The 18,341-nt window shown below is 42.0% G+C and overlaps 1 protein-coding gene across 1 annotated transcript in view; it reads left to right on the top strand.

The window, feature by feature from the left end:
* CDH13 (cadherin 13) overlaps positions 1-18,341 on the top strand; it is a 599,046-nt gene that overhangs the window by 109,481 nt on the left and 471,224 nt on the right. Inside the window, exon 2 of the mRNA XM_083752927.1 lies at positions 12,945-13,056. Within this exon, the coding sequence (XP_083609053.1) occupies positions 12,945-13,056 (112 nt within the window). The remainder of the gene's footprint in view (positions 1-12,944; positions 13,057-18,341) is intronic.

Genomic DNA, 18,341 nt, shown 5'->3' with positions numbered 1-18,341 from the left:
TATGGTTGGATGGTGGGAGGCACCAGCTGAGGACTCCCTAGGGAAGAAGATTCAGAGCCAGAGAATTGGTGGTGGGATGACAATGAGTGGTCAGAGGGAGCAGACTGGGAGGAGGAGGTGTCAGAAGCAGAAGAGGGGACAGGATTTAGTGATCAGGAAGAGGCTGTGGCAGAGCACCTTTCAGACTCTAAGGAAAAACCAAGGGTTGGGCAGAAGTGGGGCCAGGTGGCAGAGAGACTGACTATGGAAGAAGACTGTGGAAGAAGTCTCCCTTTCCTACTTGCAACTGGCTCCCCTCCCCCCGGTCTCCTACATCACACAGTGAAATGAAACAGGCAGAGCAGAGGGGGGCTGTGTGCGCACACAGCCTGAGACTGCATGAGAAAGACCTTGGAGAGGAGGAGTTGCAGTGGGCACTGGGAAGAGTTGCTGGGGCCATGAGGCCAGAGCTGTGGATTGTTTCCTTGAATAAAGACTTAACTTCACTCCAGCCCTGACATAAGGTGTTTTGGAAGGTAAAATACTTTTATGTTTTGGATGCTTTTCCAAAAAGTACAAGTTGGACCAGGATCTATTGATGATCAAGGATATCTGCCTTCCTCTTATTTGTTTGGGAAATCATATACTGTCCACACATTTCCTTATATATATGGTTATTTTTCTCACTGTGTATACAGTGGTACCTCGGGTTACATACGCTTCAGGTTACAGACTCCGCTAACCCAGAAATAGTGCTTCAGGTTAAGAACTTTGCTTCAGGATGAGAAGAGAAATTGTGCTCTGGCGGTGTGGCAGCAGCAGGAGGCCCCATTAGCTAAAGTGGTGCTTCAGGTTAAGAACAGACCTCCAGAATGAATTAAGGTCCTTCTATGTTTGCAGACTCTGATGTGCTCTAAGTTATGCCAGGTACTGGTGCTATAACTTTATTTCCCACATTGCTCCAGAGTGATACTACATTAGCGGGATAGGGGGGTGGCATCTAAACCTAGTCTCCTGGTACTGTTCAATGTATCAGACTATTTTTTTAAGGGGGGGCAGTAATAGGTGAGCCCTGTAAGGATGTGGGGACCTGCCAGCTGCCCATGGATGTGACCTGAAATACATCCATACCATAAGCTGGCATCTAAGAGAGAAGATACCAGAGAAACCAGCAAGTTTATATCTAGCTTGATTTCAGATTAAACCTCTGAATCACCAAAACAATTTACAGAATTTTTTTTCTAATCCTGATTCCCCCCCCCCCCCCCCAAGCTGGTACATAGAAATTCCATATGCATATGTAGTTTTGCCACACTACTGATGTGTGGAAGAGCCAAAGTCAATTTTCTGATAGGGTGGTGATTCATGTTGCTCCAGGAGGAGGGTGAGTTTTCATTGAAATCACTGCTAAAAATGAATTTATCCCACCACATGTTAATAGTGCTTTTAATGCAATCTGTTCCCCTATGCTAGAGAAAAATGCAACCCCCCCCCCCAATCTTCCAGCTATGTCAGTCATTCTCTGGTCTTTATCCCTGTGTGAAGCAATGGAGGATATTCTAAACTATTTTTTCCATTAGAGTGTTGACTCTAACAGAGCAAGATTTCAATTTTTCACATGCAAAAACTTTCTTCGGGACTCTTAATGCATTTGAGGTCAACAGTAGCTCCTTTGTACATAAAAAAAATAAATGTGTTCTGCTGGTGCTTCTTACTTTTATTTTATTTTTTAGAAAAGGCAAGTAATTACAACAGAGGGTTATGGACCAAGGTCTTGGTTGCATATTTGTGAACTAATTAATTTATGGCAGGTATAGTTCTCTTTCCCCCCCTTTTTTGGTTTGCCTATTAAGTGTTTATCTTTAATGGTTTGCTTCTACTTCTAATGGGTTTTGCTCCTGCAAAAAGGTCATTCCTGATGCAATGTCATAGTTGCTACTAGGATATAGTAAGCATTAGAGCTTTTGCTTTATTATAATGTACACATAAAATGTTCAGCTGTTGTGCTGAACATTTGTGTCCTGTTGTGTCCCAGGTTCTTTCTGAAGAAGAGCTGGGGTGAGGGGATGAGGATGATGGTGTTGATACTTAATGGTATGCAAATATTAATAAAACCAAATTGAATTTAATAATATTTAAAAATGAGGAAGAGCTGTAGCTCTGTGGCAGTGCATCTGTTTTGCTTGCCGAAGGTCCTAGGTTGAATCCCTGACCTCTCCAGGTAGGGTTGGGAGAGATCCCAGCCTGAAACCCTGGAAAGCAACTGCCAGCCATAGAATTATAGAGTTGGAGGGCTACTCTGAAGGTCATCTAGTCCAATCCCTAAAATGCAGGAATTTGCAGGTGAACAGTATGGGGATTGAACTCACAATCTTGACGTTATCAGCACCAAACTCTAACCAACTGGGCTAACTACCAGTTTTAACAGTATAAGGCATCTTCCTTTGCTCCGAAGGGCCTTGGTGTTGTGCGTTACTCCAGTATATTTGCACTGATTTAGCCAGAAAATTGGGTGATGGGAGGCAGCTCCAAACACACACACAAACACCAATCTTAGTGAGTCATTTTCTAGAATAATGCCTGCATACTCTTTTATGTAGCACAAATTAAAGGTCTGGAAGCTGGAAGTATCAGCCTTAGAGAATCCACATGGGAAGTAGATTCCCAAAGTTTCTCCAATGGTGACAGTCCTGCTCTGCCCACAACAAAGAGGAGAATAGAGAATTTTTGGGTAACATCATGTAAAGGACCGCATCTCATTTAAAAAAAACCAAAAAACCTGTGGGTGAAGAGTGCAGGGCTATGGCTAAGCCATGTTCCTTGCATTTCAAAAGACACTGACCTGATCTTCAGCCTTAGTGACAGCAGCCAAGAATAGGGTGTCCTAGTAGGGTAGCCCTCTAACTTGAAAGGTTGCCATAAGGGACAGTTGTCTGATGGCATCAGCTATTTGAAGGATGTGTAGTCCAAATCTGGTTTAGAGAGAAGGGACTATCAGAGTGCAGATGGGAGGGGGCTTAAAGTTGCATACCAATAGTTCACTACTGAAAAGGAGATCAGTGCAGGGACACTTTCCCACTATGGAGATATGGACTGAATTTCTATTTAAATTTCAGGTATCATTTCCAAATGTCCTTCTATACATATAAACCTGCACATGCAAATTTTATGAAAATATGTCTGTTTTGATGCATTTCCCTTTTTTTGCTGAAGTGTAAAGAGTTAAAACATGTTAAAGGCTGTAAAATTAAGTCTTAGTTGAGTCTCTATACCAGCTACTTTGTGAAAAAATTTGTAGGTGGGGAACTTGATGCTTTGGTGCTGGGAAATGAACTTCCTGGGTACCCTACAAGACTGCAATTATAGGAAAGGGGATAAAAAAACTGTTAATGTCCCTTTGTGCCATAAAATCCAAAGAGAGTAGTTAGATAAGCCTCATAAAAAGTGTGTGTGCGTGCGTGTATTGTAAATGTGATATGCATAATGAATGGTTGGATAAATTCCACTTTCTCTCTTCCAGTTAGGCAGGGTAATATTAAACAATTAAAACCCTTCAGATGTCCATTAGTACTTTAGTCTATTTTTTGTCATTTCAAATAAGTTTTTAATGGTAATAGATGCCTACAGTATTCTCTTCATTATGCATAGATTTCCAGAAAGGTAATACCGGTAATTTTCATCTAAACGTTTTGTGATGGAGCGCAAATTAACTTCTGAGCCAACACAGTTATTTTCAAAGATTGTTGGGTATGATTTTTTAAATTCCTCTGCAGATTTTGAAAGACCCGCTGGTATGATCTAAAGTTAGTAACGTCTCTCTAATACAGTGGCTTTGATTTCAGTGAGATACCTTGGACATATGTGGTTTCAGGGTTATTTTATCAAGTCATGAATGCATGGTATAAACTAATGGTACGCCCCTGGATGTTAATACTGCAGAACAGTGCACAGAAGAATGTTATTTCAGTTGCTGAAATGTGATGAATGTTTCTCAGGCAGTATACCTGGACGTCTTCTGCTGCTGTGCTGTGTTATTCTAACTGCATTGTTTTTGGTGTACATTTCACATTGACTTTTTTGTTTTATGTACATTGCTATTATATTTGTGTGAGCAGCTTATTTAAAATTATTTTAAATAAAATAAATAATAGATATGTGTGTTCCCATTTCATACATAGGAAATAAGAGCTACTAACTGGCTATGTAGTCTTATCACTACAAAACCAATGGTGCAGTCCTGCTAAATAGGCAAACAAAAGCATTGAAGCGCCTGCAAATGAAATTCCCTGTAGCAAAGGCACTGTCACTTGAAGCAGATCTATCCAAAATCCAAAATGGCAGGACAAATGCCCCACAAATCTGTCATAATGGGTCTTGAGTTCCAGATGGAGGTCTTTGGGGAATTTTGCACACGTAGTGCAGACACCTGCTTAAAAGTGTGATCCTCACAATGTGCTTCTTATAACTGCCTTAAGTTTTAGATGGCTCCTCAAGCATATCTGTCTGTCGCTAAATCACCTTCTTAATGGTCCACTGTCAGGTTTTCCTGTCTTTGACTATCCTGTGTGTGATAAAACAAGATTATAATAAACACATCATTTCTTTTATGAGTCCTTTTTCTTATAAAATTTTCCCTGGCACTATATGGCTCGTCTAAAGAGATTGTCATGTTCCAATTCCAGTTAATGGAAGCCTATTGCTGCCATACCTTTTTAGTGGGAAGAGAGCTTGGAATTCATATGAGCCAATAAAGTTCCCATAATTTGCATTTTCATAACCCACCTTTCAGTGTTCCAAGTGTGACTTTCACTCTTAGGACAGAGCCTGGCTGTAAAAAGGAAAGGAAAGGCCCTTTAAAGGAATATTTGTCATCTCAGAAGGATCTTGCTGCCAAATCTTAATAGCATTTCTCACAAAAATGACTTCAATTCACTATCTGATGTGGAAGCAACACCGTAGAGGTTATGAAGAGAACTTTCTTGAATTATCACTGGGTTGCTGGGTGTCTTTTTCCTCTCTCTCTCTCTTTAAAAAAGAAAGGAAATGTGGAAGAGGATTAAATTCTATGCACACAAATCCAACAGCCCACCACAACTCAATGCACACACAGCATTGCATGGAACTGTTGACTGGTAAAATATGATCACTGCAGCTTTCGTAGCCTGCCATGGCCAGACCTTTGATGCTTTATCACTCAACAGCTGTCCATCAAAACTGGCATAAATAATGTGGGCAGGTGGGACAGCAGTTGCAGCAAAGCAGATCTATGACTTCTGAGCATGGCCCCCCCCTGGGTTGCCAATCATGTGGGGGAGGAGGGACAAATCCATCCATTTCCATGACAGGGAAGGGTGTGTGAGTGTGAAGAAACTGCAAAGTAAAACTCACGTTCATTGTCCAGTTTTGCATCTGGACTTGACCATCACTTGAATGTGGCCCCAGAAGGCTGCTGAGATGATGTCAGGGACTGGCAGAGCTCTGAGGTGCGGGTGGAAGAGGTACCAGGGCCAGAGGTGGATCCATGGGAAATGGGTAGCAACTTATGGGGTTTTGTGACTCCCATGTGGCAGGAGCCAGAACTGGGAAGGGTGTGAGCAATTGGAGATAGGGAAGGAAAGACACGGCATGGCAGAAGTGGAGGGGGAGATGGTGCCTGAAGGGAGAGAGCTGGCAGAATCCCCTCCATCCTCTACCACCCTGTCCCCCAGGACCAGAAGAGCCTTGAAGAGGAAGGCACAACAACAACTTCCGTGTTAGAGACGTCACAAGTTGCTTGTGCTCTCACTGTCAGACAAAGGTACTTAAATTTGTGTGTGGGAATGATTCCACCATTACTCCAGCAGTCTACCTCAGAGTGCAAGCCCAGGGAGGGGCATCAGCTACAGTACCAAGCCACCAGAAGCGTGTGTGTGCATGCTTAGTGCACCTCAGGAAATTCATGCTTTGTTAGTAAAGAATTAAAACTGCTGGCCATTTGCCTTCCTTGTGTGCTCAGGGCATACAGTCATACCTTGGGTTATGAACACTGCAGGTTGTGCGTTTTTGGGTTGCACTGAACCCAGAAGTACCGGAACGGGTTACTTCCGAGTTTTGGCGCATGCACAGAAGAGCAAAATGATGTCATGTGCATGAGCAGAAGCACCAAATTGCATCATGAGCGTGCACAGACGCAGCGCTTCAGACTGCGAATGTTGAAGGTTGCAAACGTGCCTTCTGCATGGATCACGTTTGCAGCCCGCGGTATGACTGTGCAGCAATACAGCCCTCAGGCTTCAACAGGCTCCCCAACCATGGAGAAGACAATGTTTGTCTACAGTGGAGGCTGTTCCATTTAGGTGAATGGGCACTGCCCCACCAAGCTCCAGTTCACCCTCAGCAAGTCCCCACAGGCCTACCTTCTTACATACAACCAATCGGGGGTCAGGCACTGCTGGTCAGCTTCCTCCTTCTTAATGTTGCCTTTGGAAAACTCAACAGGAAGGAGAATGGGGGCAAAGCTAGAATTAGTTTGCACTGCCTATCATTGGCTTCCTGGCTCCACCTACTTTTGGCCTCTCTACTTTCTGCATCATGAGTCCCAATGGGCAACAAGACACTACTGGTTGGTTAGTTGGGCCAATGACCTATCTCAGCATATGGCATTTTCTAAATTCCTGGCATTGAGGACAGAAAGTTACCTAACTTTCTCCATTGACTGTGGCTGTGCTCAGGTGTTTGGGTTTTTTGAGCAGTTTCTTCACACAATGAGCCCTGTGTTGCATTAATAATCCCAGCCAAAAAACCATGCTGGCAGATGGCTGGGTGCACCACTGGAGCCCCGCTTAAGATGATTTTGAGGGCTGAACTGGTGCTTAAGTTATGGGCGGCCATCTAATTGCCACCCGGATGTGCTGAGACACTTTCAGCTTTCGAAATGAAATTAGCAGTCTGGAGCTTAAGGCTTTATGATCTAATGCCCCTGAAGGTGATAAATAATGGAGAAGAGTTACAGTGGAACAAGTTGAGAAAATGATTTCTAAACCTGAAATTGCCCAATCTATTTTGATGACATTGAGACCAGCTAGTTGGAAATTAATTTTATGTTCTGTGCAGAAGCTTGTTTCAGAGGCTATCTCCCTGCTGTTAAGAAACTCTCTGGAAAGCCTCTGGAGGGGGAAAGAAAGGAATAAAGAAAGAAAAGAGAGGAGGAGAAATGAGTCCATAAACTGATTTTTTGATGGACGGGAATTGCTAGCTTTTTTGAGCAAAACTCTGTCCCTACTTAATACTTGCAGGATCAGAAGAAGTTCAAGAAGTGCAGCATGTTTTGCAACATGATTATCCTGTGATAGAAGGAAGTTTCACTTCCTGAATCTTTGCCACCATTGGATCAGCAGTTGCGAGTTATGGCAAATTATTTTTTCACTTAAAAGCTTAAGAAGAGCTGGTGCAGCAATAAAATGGCTAGCACATTTGCAAAGCTAAACAGGGTTTGGTATGGTTTCAAATTGGATGGGGAAATCACGTGTTGAGACCCCTGCATTGCAGGGGTTGGACCAAATGACCCTTTGGTTCCACAAGTCTGTGATTCTATGAAGTCCAGCATCCTATTCTCACAGTAGCCAACCATCTGCCTGTGAGAAACCTGCAAGCAAGCTTTGAGCACTCCTGTATTTTCCTAGCAACTGGTATTCAGAAGCATTACTGCCTCCGACCATGGAAGCAGAGCATAGCGATTGATAGTTTTGTCCTCCATGTATTTTTTCAATCCTCCTTTAAAGCCATCCATATTGGTGATCTTTATTGCTTCCTATGAGAGTGAGTTCCATCATTTACTTGTGTGCTGTGTGAAGAAGTACTTTTAATATCTGTCCTGGATCTAGCATTCAGCTTCATTGGATGCCCATGAGTTCTAGTGTTATGGGAGAGGGAGAAAGCACGTCTCTATTGCAAGACATAGAGATGGTCTCCAACTTGGATAAATTTTGAAGAGGCTCAGACTGGGTGCTAGCCAGTGTTGGAGGCACGAGACTTTTCCTCTGATTGATAAACCATTTGCAGCAGGGGTGTTGTTAACACACTCAACTGTACTTTGTTAATGAAATGAATCTTGTAGGTTAAACAGAGTATGTGTCCTTACCCCCTTCAATGTTTTCATGGTAGGTTCTTTTCTCAGTTTGTATTTATTCTGTTCTGGGGACTGTGAATTTTTCAAAGCAAAGACCTTTAGCAGACAAGGCAGCCATTTAATTTCAATAAAGGAATTTTTCACGGTGTATGTGGGTAAGGAACGCGGAAGCAGGCCTGTGCTTTTAAAAGATAATTAATTAAAAACCTTCTGTGTGCAGGTGAATTTGGCACCTTGCCAAACATCTAGGAGAGAAGAATGTGATGGAAATTGTGCGGCTAGAATGATCTCGTTTTGCAAGAGGGCTGGGCCAGCATCTTGTAATTATTCTCAGGAGAAAGCAGGGCACTTTGGGTCACTAAGATGATCTCACACACATCCCTTGCAGGATAATTTCTGAAGCCATTCAGGGTACTCATTTCTTTAGTTTGATCTCCACAGTAAGCCAATAACACCTATCTGTTTCTTTGCTGAGAGGTTTGGATAAGAGGTTTTCACTTCAGCTCTCTCTAAATGCTTTAGTTTTCTGTCCCTTTACCATCTCCAGCTCAAGATTCCATTGATAAGACATACTGAGAAAAGCAATATTGATGTGATTGTATGTATAAGGATGTAAGAACATCAGAAGACCTCTGCTGAATTTTGGCTTCTCTGTCCCTCTCAAACTTAAGTCCAGTGCTCCATATTTCCACATCAGCATATGATTTAATTTTTTTTAAAAAAATATTCCCATGAAGATTCATCAGCATTGTACAGTGGTACCTTGGGTTACAGACGCTTCAGGTTACAAACTCTGCCAACCCAGAAATAGTACCTCGGGTTAAGAACTTTGCTTCAGGATGAGAACAGAAATCACGGAGCAGCGGCGCGGCTGCAGCGGGAGGCCCCATTAGCTAAAGTGGTATCACAGGTTAAAAACAGTTTCAGGTTAAGAACAGACCTCCAGAATGAATTAAGTTCTTAACCTGAGGTACCACTGTACAATGCTGATGAAATATGCACTTTTGAATATACACAAAATGATTTCCCAAATTATAATGCACAACCTAATGTTCTTTACCTTAGGATTTGGGGGGGGGGGAAATTAGGGGCTTGTAAACTGCATAGCAAAACTCTGGGAAAAGTGAATTTAAGTGATTACAGCGTTTCAGTTGGTGCATTGTTTCAGAAATTGCATATACAGTATTGTAAGTTCACCTTTACATGTGAACTGAATTAAATTTCTCCATTCATACCCAGAGAATAAGGTGAGCTACAAACTACTGCTGTCTGAGCACTGTAGGGTGGACCGTGGCTTGATCTTTCTGTCCCACTCCTGGCTCCTTCCAATCTTCTAGTTTATCACTTGAACAAAAGGTCAAAGTTGTTGCACACCATTTAGGATGAGGTATATATCCATCTGCTCTGCCTGAGCTCTGCCAACTTGTCTTGGCGTCAAGCTCTCAGGCTACCGGCTGAGATACATTTAAGTGAGAGGAATGGAGTTCAAATGCCAGGTGTGTTAAAAGGCACCCACAGCACCAACCAAATAAGTTATTGGGTTGTATGCAGTAGGGTAGTGGCAAATTTAGAAGTTCGGGGCTCCTTCATGACAGTCACTCCGTCTCAAAACCGTGGTTACTTGCAGCCACACATCCTTCTAAGATTACACTACTTTCTAAGATTATACTTGTTGTTGTTTAGTCGTTTAGTCGTGTCCAACTCTTTGTGACCCCAGGAACCAGAGCACACCAAGCACTCCTGTCTTCCACTGCCTCCCGCAGTTTGGTCAGACTCATGTTTGTAGCTTTGAGAATACTGTCCAACCATCTCGTCCTCTGTTGTCCCCTTCTCCTTGTGCCCTCCATCTTTTCCAAGATCAGGGTCTTTTCCAGAGACTCCCTCCTTTGGCAATCTTTACAAGACTTTAGTTTATGGTTGCCATTAATTTTGATTTTAATTCATTTTTATAATGTTTTATAATGTTGTATTGTTTTAGTGTTGTTAGCCGCCCTGAGCCCGGCTTCGGCTGGGGAGGGCGGGATATAAATAAAATTTATTATTATTATTATTATTCTCTTCTCATGATATGGCCAAAGTATTGGAGCCTCAGCTTCAGGATCTGTCCTTCTAGTGAGCACTCAGGGCTGATTTCCTTAAGAATGGAGAGGTTTTATCTTCTTGCAGTCCATGGGACTCTCAAGAGTCTCCTCCAGCACCATAATTCAAAAACATCAATTCTTTGGCGAGCATCCTTCTTTTATGGTCCAGCTCTCACTTCCATACATCACTACTGAGAAAACCATAGCTTCAACTATAAGGATCTTTGTCGGCAAGGTGACGTCTCTGCTTTTTAATATGCTGTCTTGGTTTGTCATTGCTTTTCTCTCAAAAAGTAGGCGTCTTTTACCTGGCTGCTGTCACCATCTGCAGTGATCATGGAGCCCAAGAAAGTAAAATCTCTCACTGCCTCCATTTCTTCCCCCTTCTATTTGCCAGGAGGTGATGGGACCAGTGGCCATAATCTTAGTTTTTTTTATGTTGAGCTTCAGACCATATTTTGCGCTCTCCTCTTTCACCCTCATTAAAAGGTTCTATATAATTATACAATAATAATAATTTGTGGTGCATTGCAAAGATCAATGCAGACCTCCATGAGCTGCTTTTCAACTAGATATATCTATTTTCTGTGAATGTACGCAAACGATTTAGTGTGCTCCAATATGTTCTTTCAGTGTAATTTATCTCAGTTTTCCTTGAAGTTCTATTGTACGTAACGGAACTTGCAAACCATTCTCTTGAAACTGAAACACCTTGTGTTTTCAGTGTTAATGCTTAGCTTTCCAGCATGTAGAATGATTCTTCCTCGGTGCTCTTCCTCACCTGTATTACTCACCTCCTTGCATATTGATTGGCTTCAAACAGCACATAGAAATATACTTCTCAGTTGCTTAAAAGCTCCACTTTCAAGCTGATTGGGTGGCTCTAAGGTGCTGACACCTCCAGGCCAAGAATGAGTAACCTGTGATGCTCCAGCAGTCATTGTCCCAGACAGCATGGTCAGTAGTCAAGAACAATGGGACTTGTAGTCCAACAGCATATGGAGACTCACAGGTTAGTCGCCCAAGCTCTAGGCTTCCTGATGGTTTTTCAGAGCCATGTGCGTGCTCCACTGAACCTTTCAAAGTATGTGTTTGGCTTGTTTTGTCTCTAGTTTTCCATCATCGCAAGCTTGTTCTTTATTTAAGATTACCCAGGAAAATAGCCTTATGAGATTTCAGCTGCACTCAGAGGAATCACTTTGGAAGTGGACTTTGACAAATTCCTTTCTTTTTGCCTTTCTCCTCCCTTTCCTTGGCACTCATACGGTGACAAGGCAGATCAGTGATCTCATACAAACACTGACACAAACTGTACTTAACTTTCACCTTCAGATTCACCTTCCAGCATGCTGCAAACATTTCATTTCAAGTCTTCCTCCAGGTAAACATCTTTTGAATGATAGCCAAAACTGGGCAAATTGTGGCTTATGCCGAAGATGGGAAGTAGTGTTCCTCCTGCCTCCTGCAGGCTATGTTTTCGTCTTACTCCAAAAGACTGAACAATGAAGCTGTGTCCAGCTGAAAACTTTGTTGTCTACAGGGCTGGAGTAGTCGTTCTCCACAATACCCCATAGGGTAGAGGCTCAGTGGTGTTTAGTGTTTTTGCTGTGATGCATTATTCAAGAGTACCACTGTGTTGAAAATGTTCCTATCCTTCCTATGGTGTGCAGTGCAATATATTTTGCTCCCCAATTGCCTGACAGGGAAAGCAATGTCTCCATGGCAGACTGCATCATTTTAAATGTGTGTGTGATTATTAATTTTTGAGGATGGAACTGTAAAAAAATTAAAAATCAATAGGATGTACAAATGAATCAGAGGGGGGGCCCTGTAACCATGACTGCTACTGAGTGAAGCGCAGATATTGCTTACATCATCTTATTCATCCTTTGCATGCTGGTGGTCCCAGGGTTGACTCATGAAAGCTCCAGTTAAAACTATCTCAGGTAGCCATGTTGGATCAAAATAAATAAATCAAACATGCCAACTGATTGGCAGTGGCTCTCAAACATACAGTGCTTTGGACAAAAACCATCCCCTCTCCTACCAGGCACTGAGCCTGGGACCTCTTGCGGGCAAAATATGTCCTCTACCATTGAGCCTCATTAAACTCCCTGTTCCCCATTTGCAACACTGGTGGCTGCTTGTGGGAAAGGAAATTGTAAGCTCAATGGTGTCATGGTTGGTAGGTAGCAGCCCATAATGTCCCCGATAATGGCTACTTTGGGCCTTAATTAACAGATTTGCACCATGTACAATTAGTCCCATGGACTCCTCATTGCCTTTCTTCCCCCCAGTGCCCACAGATGTTAACATTTCAAAGACATTTAACAGCTTGCTTCTCAGAGGCTGCTTCCGCACACAGTGAACTTTCATGTCCTGGGAGATTACTGGCACTCAAACACTGAAATCAATGGGCAACCCAATAGGACACACACACACACACACACACACACACACACGCCAAAGATGAGTGTCCTAAAATACCTGTTTGATGTGCTTTGTTAACTGCATTAGATTGACTGCATGGGAAATGTATTTATGTCACTTCCTCTTACAGTTTGCATGAAAGCTCCGCAGTACACCCTCAAGGCAAGAACTAGAAAACTTAAAGGGAAATTTTTAAAGTAACTAGCAAACTTAAAGGGAAGGTGTGATGTAAGGGAGCATTTTTAATCTCGTGGAAAGTTGAATCCAAACCTGCTATCATTTGCAGAAGCCAGCATGAGCGGTGAACAAGCAGATATGAAAAGTCATTTTCCCCTTTGTTTTCTCAGGTGCTGCTGCATGTGTTCACGGAAGATTTAGAATGCATCCCTGGATTCCAACAAAAGGTTTTTCATATTGAACACCCGTCTGCATTCATGGCGGACCAGCCGATTCTGAATTGTAAGGAAGCTTATTTTCATATGTCATTTCTGCACACGCACACAAATTGTATTAACCACAGCCTGTGTGTTCCTATCATTTTTGGAATATATCAGAAAATTCATTGTCCTTGTGACAGGCTCCCCTCTGTTGTTCCTACAGGAGTGTGATTTCTTCTATTTATTTTATTATTATTATTTTGAAAGCGGGAGAGGCTTTTTCTAAACCCGTATTAATACAGACTTTTCTTTGTATTATGGCTCTGTGTTGAGTAGTTCCTGTCCATTAATTAATGGTTGGCTTGAATATTGATGTGGACACTGGGAATAAACACTGTACCCTTTCTCCTGAAGTATTTGGTTCTTGAATCAATTTGTTGGTTTTTTGCTGATAACGAGTGACTATGATAGAGAACCTTGAGTTGCAATTGAGTGTGTGTCTTGCAACTTGTCCACAAGATGTTCCTGCTATGTGTTGAACCTCAGAATGTGCTACTCAGACCTTTCCAGACATTTTCTTATCCTCTGCATTTGAACCTCTGGTGACCAACTGCTATTGCCAGTTGGGAGTATGAATGAACTGCATGGCCAAATTCCATTTCCAGTAGACAGGTGTTGCATTAAAGTGCTGGCACTGATGGGAAGAGGCTTTGTGTGCTTGGCAAGCAGATAGCACAAGGCTAAATGGTCCATAAAGTCTTAACTGTGCTTTCTGCACTTGAGTTGTTTGATCAAGGTACTAAGGGGGAACTGGAGAACATGTAGTGGCGTTACCATTCATGTTTCTGGAGGTTTCATGACCGATGGATGAAGTGTTGCACCCACAAATGTCTTGGATTTGAGCCAAGGTTGTCCAAATATAGTGTTGGTGGTATTTCTCATAGAGGAACTGCAGAAATCCTCAACTGCATAAGACACTTGATACGTGGTTTGGAAGAGGTTTTTTCACTTGTCTCTGCGGTGACAAAAGTTAAGGGTTCCTAATGCCTGGGTGGAGTGGATGAAAGCCAGGAAGCTGAGCTTGAACGCTGAGAAGATGGAGATGCTGCGGGTTGGTGGTTCCAATGTGCAGAAGTTAGGCCAGTTGCCTGTGCTAGATAGGATTGCACTCTCTCTGAAAGAACAGATTCAGAGTTTGTGGCTGCTCCTGCACCAATATTGGTGGCTCAGGTAGCCTCAGTGATCAGGGATGCCTTTTACCAGCTACAGCTGCTATACCAGCTATGGCCATTTTTGGACAGAGATTATCTGGCCACCATGATTCATGTTAAGCTAAAGACTCAATTACTGCAATGCATGCTGTGTGGGGCTATCCTTGAGCTGACCTGAGTGACTGGGGAAACCCAGCTGGATGGGCAGGGTATAAATAATAAGTTGTTGTTGTTGTCGTCCAGAGACTCCTGCAGGTGCAAAATGCTGCAGCTAGATTTTTGATGGGAACAGACTATCACCAGCATGGAACTCCAGTGTGAAAAGCTTGCATTGGATGCCTATACCCTACCAGGCCAGGTTCAAGGTTCTTATATTAATTAACAAATTCCTTCATAACTTGAGTCCAGGAAACTTTAGGGACTGCCTGATCCATTATATCCCTGCTTGGTCACTAGGGTCTTTGAGGAAGTCCCTGTTAGTGGTCCCCCATGGCTGGGTTGCATGGCTTGTATCCACAGAGGGTCATGTGTTCAGTATTGTGCCACTTGAAATCAGAAAGGCCCTTTCCCTGTTGAACTTTTGGCACTTACCAATCACTTCTTTATCCTTCAACAGGCTTTTAATTGAATTCTGGTTTTATTGTTTTAATTCATTTTTAACTATTTTTAGAATTGCTTTTTCAGTCTCCTGTGCACTGCTTAGAGACAACTGTGATTAAGTGGCATACAAATCACTGTAATAAATAAATAGCTGCCTGATGACCACCGTTCTCAAGGGGTGTGAAGCAAACTTTGTGCATTCATAACAGTTTGCTGGGGAATGACCTGACTTGTTCTCTGCCTGTTTTTCATATGTGCCATCCTTGGACAGAAGGAACAATGCAACTCTTCCATGTTTCCCAGTTAGTGTGATATAGACATATCTCAGCAATGCATGCTCTCAGTTATACTGGATCTGCATATTGTAGGGAATCTTGAATTCCCAAATAATTCACCCTGTAAAAAATTAAAGTGAGTTAAAATGCTCTCAGTGATTTGCAGTATCCACTTCCTTTGAACAAAAGGGAGCTTTAGCTGTCTAGCCGTCATTACTATTGGACATCTTGTTTTGATGTTCAAGAGGCTGTCATGGATATTTGATCCTTCTAGGTTGTGTGTGTAAAAGGATTCTGCCTGTGTCTTACTGTGCTTGTTTCAAGGATAGTGCACATGTTGTTCTAGAAGAACATGCTCTAACATCATATCCCCCAGGATCCTTTCCTTTTAAGGGCACACATGCTTGATTTTTGAACATCATTCATTCAAAAGGACTGTGGCTCAGTGACACAGCACATGCTTTGTATAGAGAACCCAGATACAATCCCTGGCATCTCCATGTAGGGACCGGGATGACTCCTGCCTAAAAACTCTGGAGAACAGCTGCTGGTCAGTATAGTCAGTAATGAGCCAGATAAACAAATAGTATAAGGCAGTTCCTTGTGTTCTAATACCCCACTCCACCCCATGCTCAATAGGCTCTAGGACTTAATATGACTTCCTGAGAATAATTTTGGCCATGCAAATCTTAATGCCAAGCTAATAAAGGTACACTCCACTATATTTAATATTCACTGGAATGTTTCAAAAAATGATGTAGACGCCTTAGTTCTGCCATGCTTTTGAAATTATGGAAACAAGACAAGGTTATGCTACAGTGTGAGTTTCCATCACACACTGAAGATGTACCTTTTTACCATGATTTTTGAAAGTTAAGGTATTCTTGTAGAACTTCCTCTTCTCTTTTGGTTAATATATACCATGTTGTTTCTGCTTGGGATTTTTTTTTTTTTTTAAAAAAATGAGCATTCTATACCTACACTATTTTACTTTTCCTCCTGCTGCTCCTTGTCCTCTTCCTCCTTGTATAGTTGTATTGCTGTAACCAGTCCTGGAAGCTTATGGTGAAAGGTAGGTATGAAATCTTATCAGTAGTTTAATTAAAATTTCATCAGAAACTGAGAGGGGCAGGAGGAAAAGATGGAGGGAGAGAAAGAGGACTGGTTGTTAATTTGAATGAGCATTTTGGCCATAGTTCCCAAGGAGGCTTAGAGGTCTCAAATCAAGCTGGAGGAAACAGCCTTATTTTTTTTTGCCTTTTGCCATTGGCCACCTCAAATTGATGTGCAGTTGGAGGGTGTCTGATTCAAATGTCTTGTTGGCTTTTTCTTTTCTCTGTGTTTGATCCTATAGAAAGAAAAGGCTGTTTCAGCCATATCCAATTGCTGCTTCTGTGATAACCAGCAAATGGCACTGGTGTGAAACTGGCATAATAATTAAGACACCGTTTTTAATAATAAGCCAATGAAAGAAAAAGCAAGGCTGCTGCTTGTTATTTTGTTGTTATTATTGGTTTCTATTGATTTATTGGTTTGTTTATTGCCTGGATAGGCTATTCTGTTTCTTAATGTTTGATGTTTTGTTGTGGTTATATATATGATGTAAGCTGCCACGGTGGCTGGGGAAACCATAAATATAATAAAAATTATATGTATAAAAGAATAATAATAATAATAATAATAATAATAATAATCTCTTAGTGATCTAAGAAATTAGGCAGTTCTACTCATCAAAGACACCAAATTGGTATGATATATCATATTCCACTTCAGTGGAATGTTGGCCCTACACTTCTAGCCAATTTAATCAGATCAGAAGTTCTAGGTCTCAGTCATGATGGATTAAAGCCTGTGTTCTCATTAGACACAAGGGGCATCAAGGCAATCCACTGTGCCACACTCTGGGTGAAATCAGCCCACCGCTACCCTGCATTAGTGCAGTAGATGCATTGGATGCATGAGGCCACCTGGAGAGAGTGAATTGCCTGAGGCAACATTCATGCCACACCCTGAAAGCACTATCATACCACTTTAAAAAGTCACGACTCCTCCCCCAAGAATTCTGGGGTCTGTAGTATGTTAAGAGTGCTGAGAGTTGTTAAGAGATCCCTGTTCCCCTCCCAGAGCTCCAGTTCCCATGATGGTTTAACAACCAATCCCTCTTCAATGGGAACTTTGGGAATTAAAGCTCTTCAAGGAGAATATCCTAACAACTCTCAGCACCCTTTATAAAGTACAGCTCGCATAATTATTGGAGGGATGCCATGGCTGATCAGAATGTATGTGCTTTAAATGTGTCTTAAGTCAGTTGTATGGAGATCCAACCTCCAGATCCAAGGTTGATGTGTCTTTCATAGCAAGTGTCCCAGAGTCCCTACCAGGAGCAGACAATTCCCCTTGGTCCCAACATCTGCTGGGCTCAGCTGGGGCCACCCATTCCTTTCCCAATTAGGAGAGGCATGTGTGCAGCTGGAAGGTTGGGAAAATAACAGGTCAATTATATTAGCCTCTGGGAATTTGATCCACATATTTTCAATGTGGGATGATAGCAGTGTCCTACTTGAGGGGATAGCTTAGCAGAATGAGATAAGAGATAAGGGCAAGCGGGTATAATCAAACCCCAAGATGGATCAGTGCGGAAGAAGTGCCCCTAAACCAGAGGCTTTCCAGCCGACTCATCAATATTTTTTATTGTCTGTTTGACTAGGCTGAGCACTTTTTTTAATGTTGCCATTACTCAAGAACAGTGTAATTTAGTCGTTGCATCTGCATGTGCAGCCCACCATGAGTATGTAAATTAATAGAGCAAATATGCAAAGCAAGTCTAACGGTGATTGCTTTTGTAGTCTTCAATAAACAGAGTACTTTTAATTCTCAGCTGAAGATTGAAAAGAACAGTCATATTTTGTTGTAGGGAAACATCTATCTCCCCCTCCCCATGCTCTGCAAATCCCCTTGATATTTTTAATTTAAACAGATACATGCCACACATACCATTGCCACTGTTTCCGTCAGTAATTAAGAACGGGGCTTTTTTTTACTTCCTTTTTATGTATTTACTACATAGTTGTAAATGTCCTTGTGTTCATTATTCATGAAAGTTACGAGGGGAAAGAAAGAGGCAGAAGTGAAGAGGCCTCTTTCTCTCTCTCTCTTTATTATTTGCATGCAGGCTGAAGCAATAAAAAAGTTTGCTCCCCACATTCAACAACCTTTTAAAATGCCATGTAGTAAGATATAAAACAAAGTGCAATAAAGAAGTTTGAAACAGGGTGGGGAGA

This window comes from Podarcis gaigeae (genome assembly GCF_964106915.1).
Source record: "Podarcis gaigeae genome assembly, chromosome: 8".
In the NCBI taxonomy this organism is placed as follows: Eukaryota; Metazoa; Chordata; class Lepidosauria; order Squamata; family Lacertidae; genus Podarcis; species Podarcis gaigeae.
This window is presented reverse-complemented; position numbering and strand designations above follow the sequence as displayed.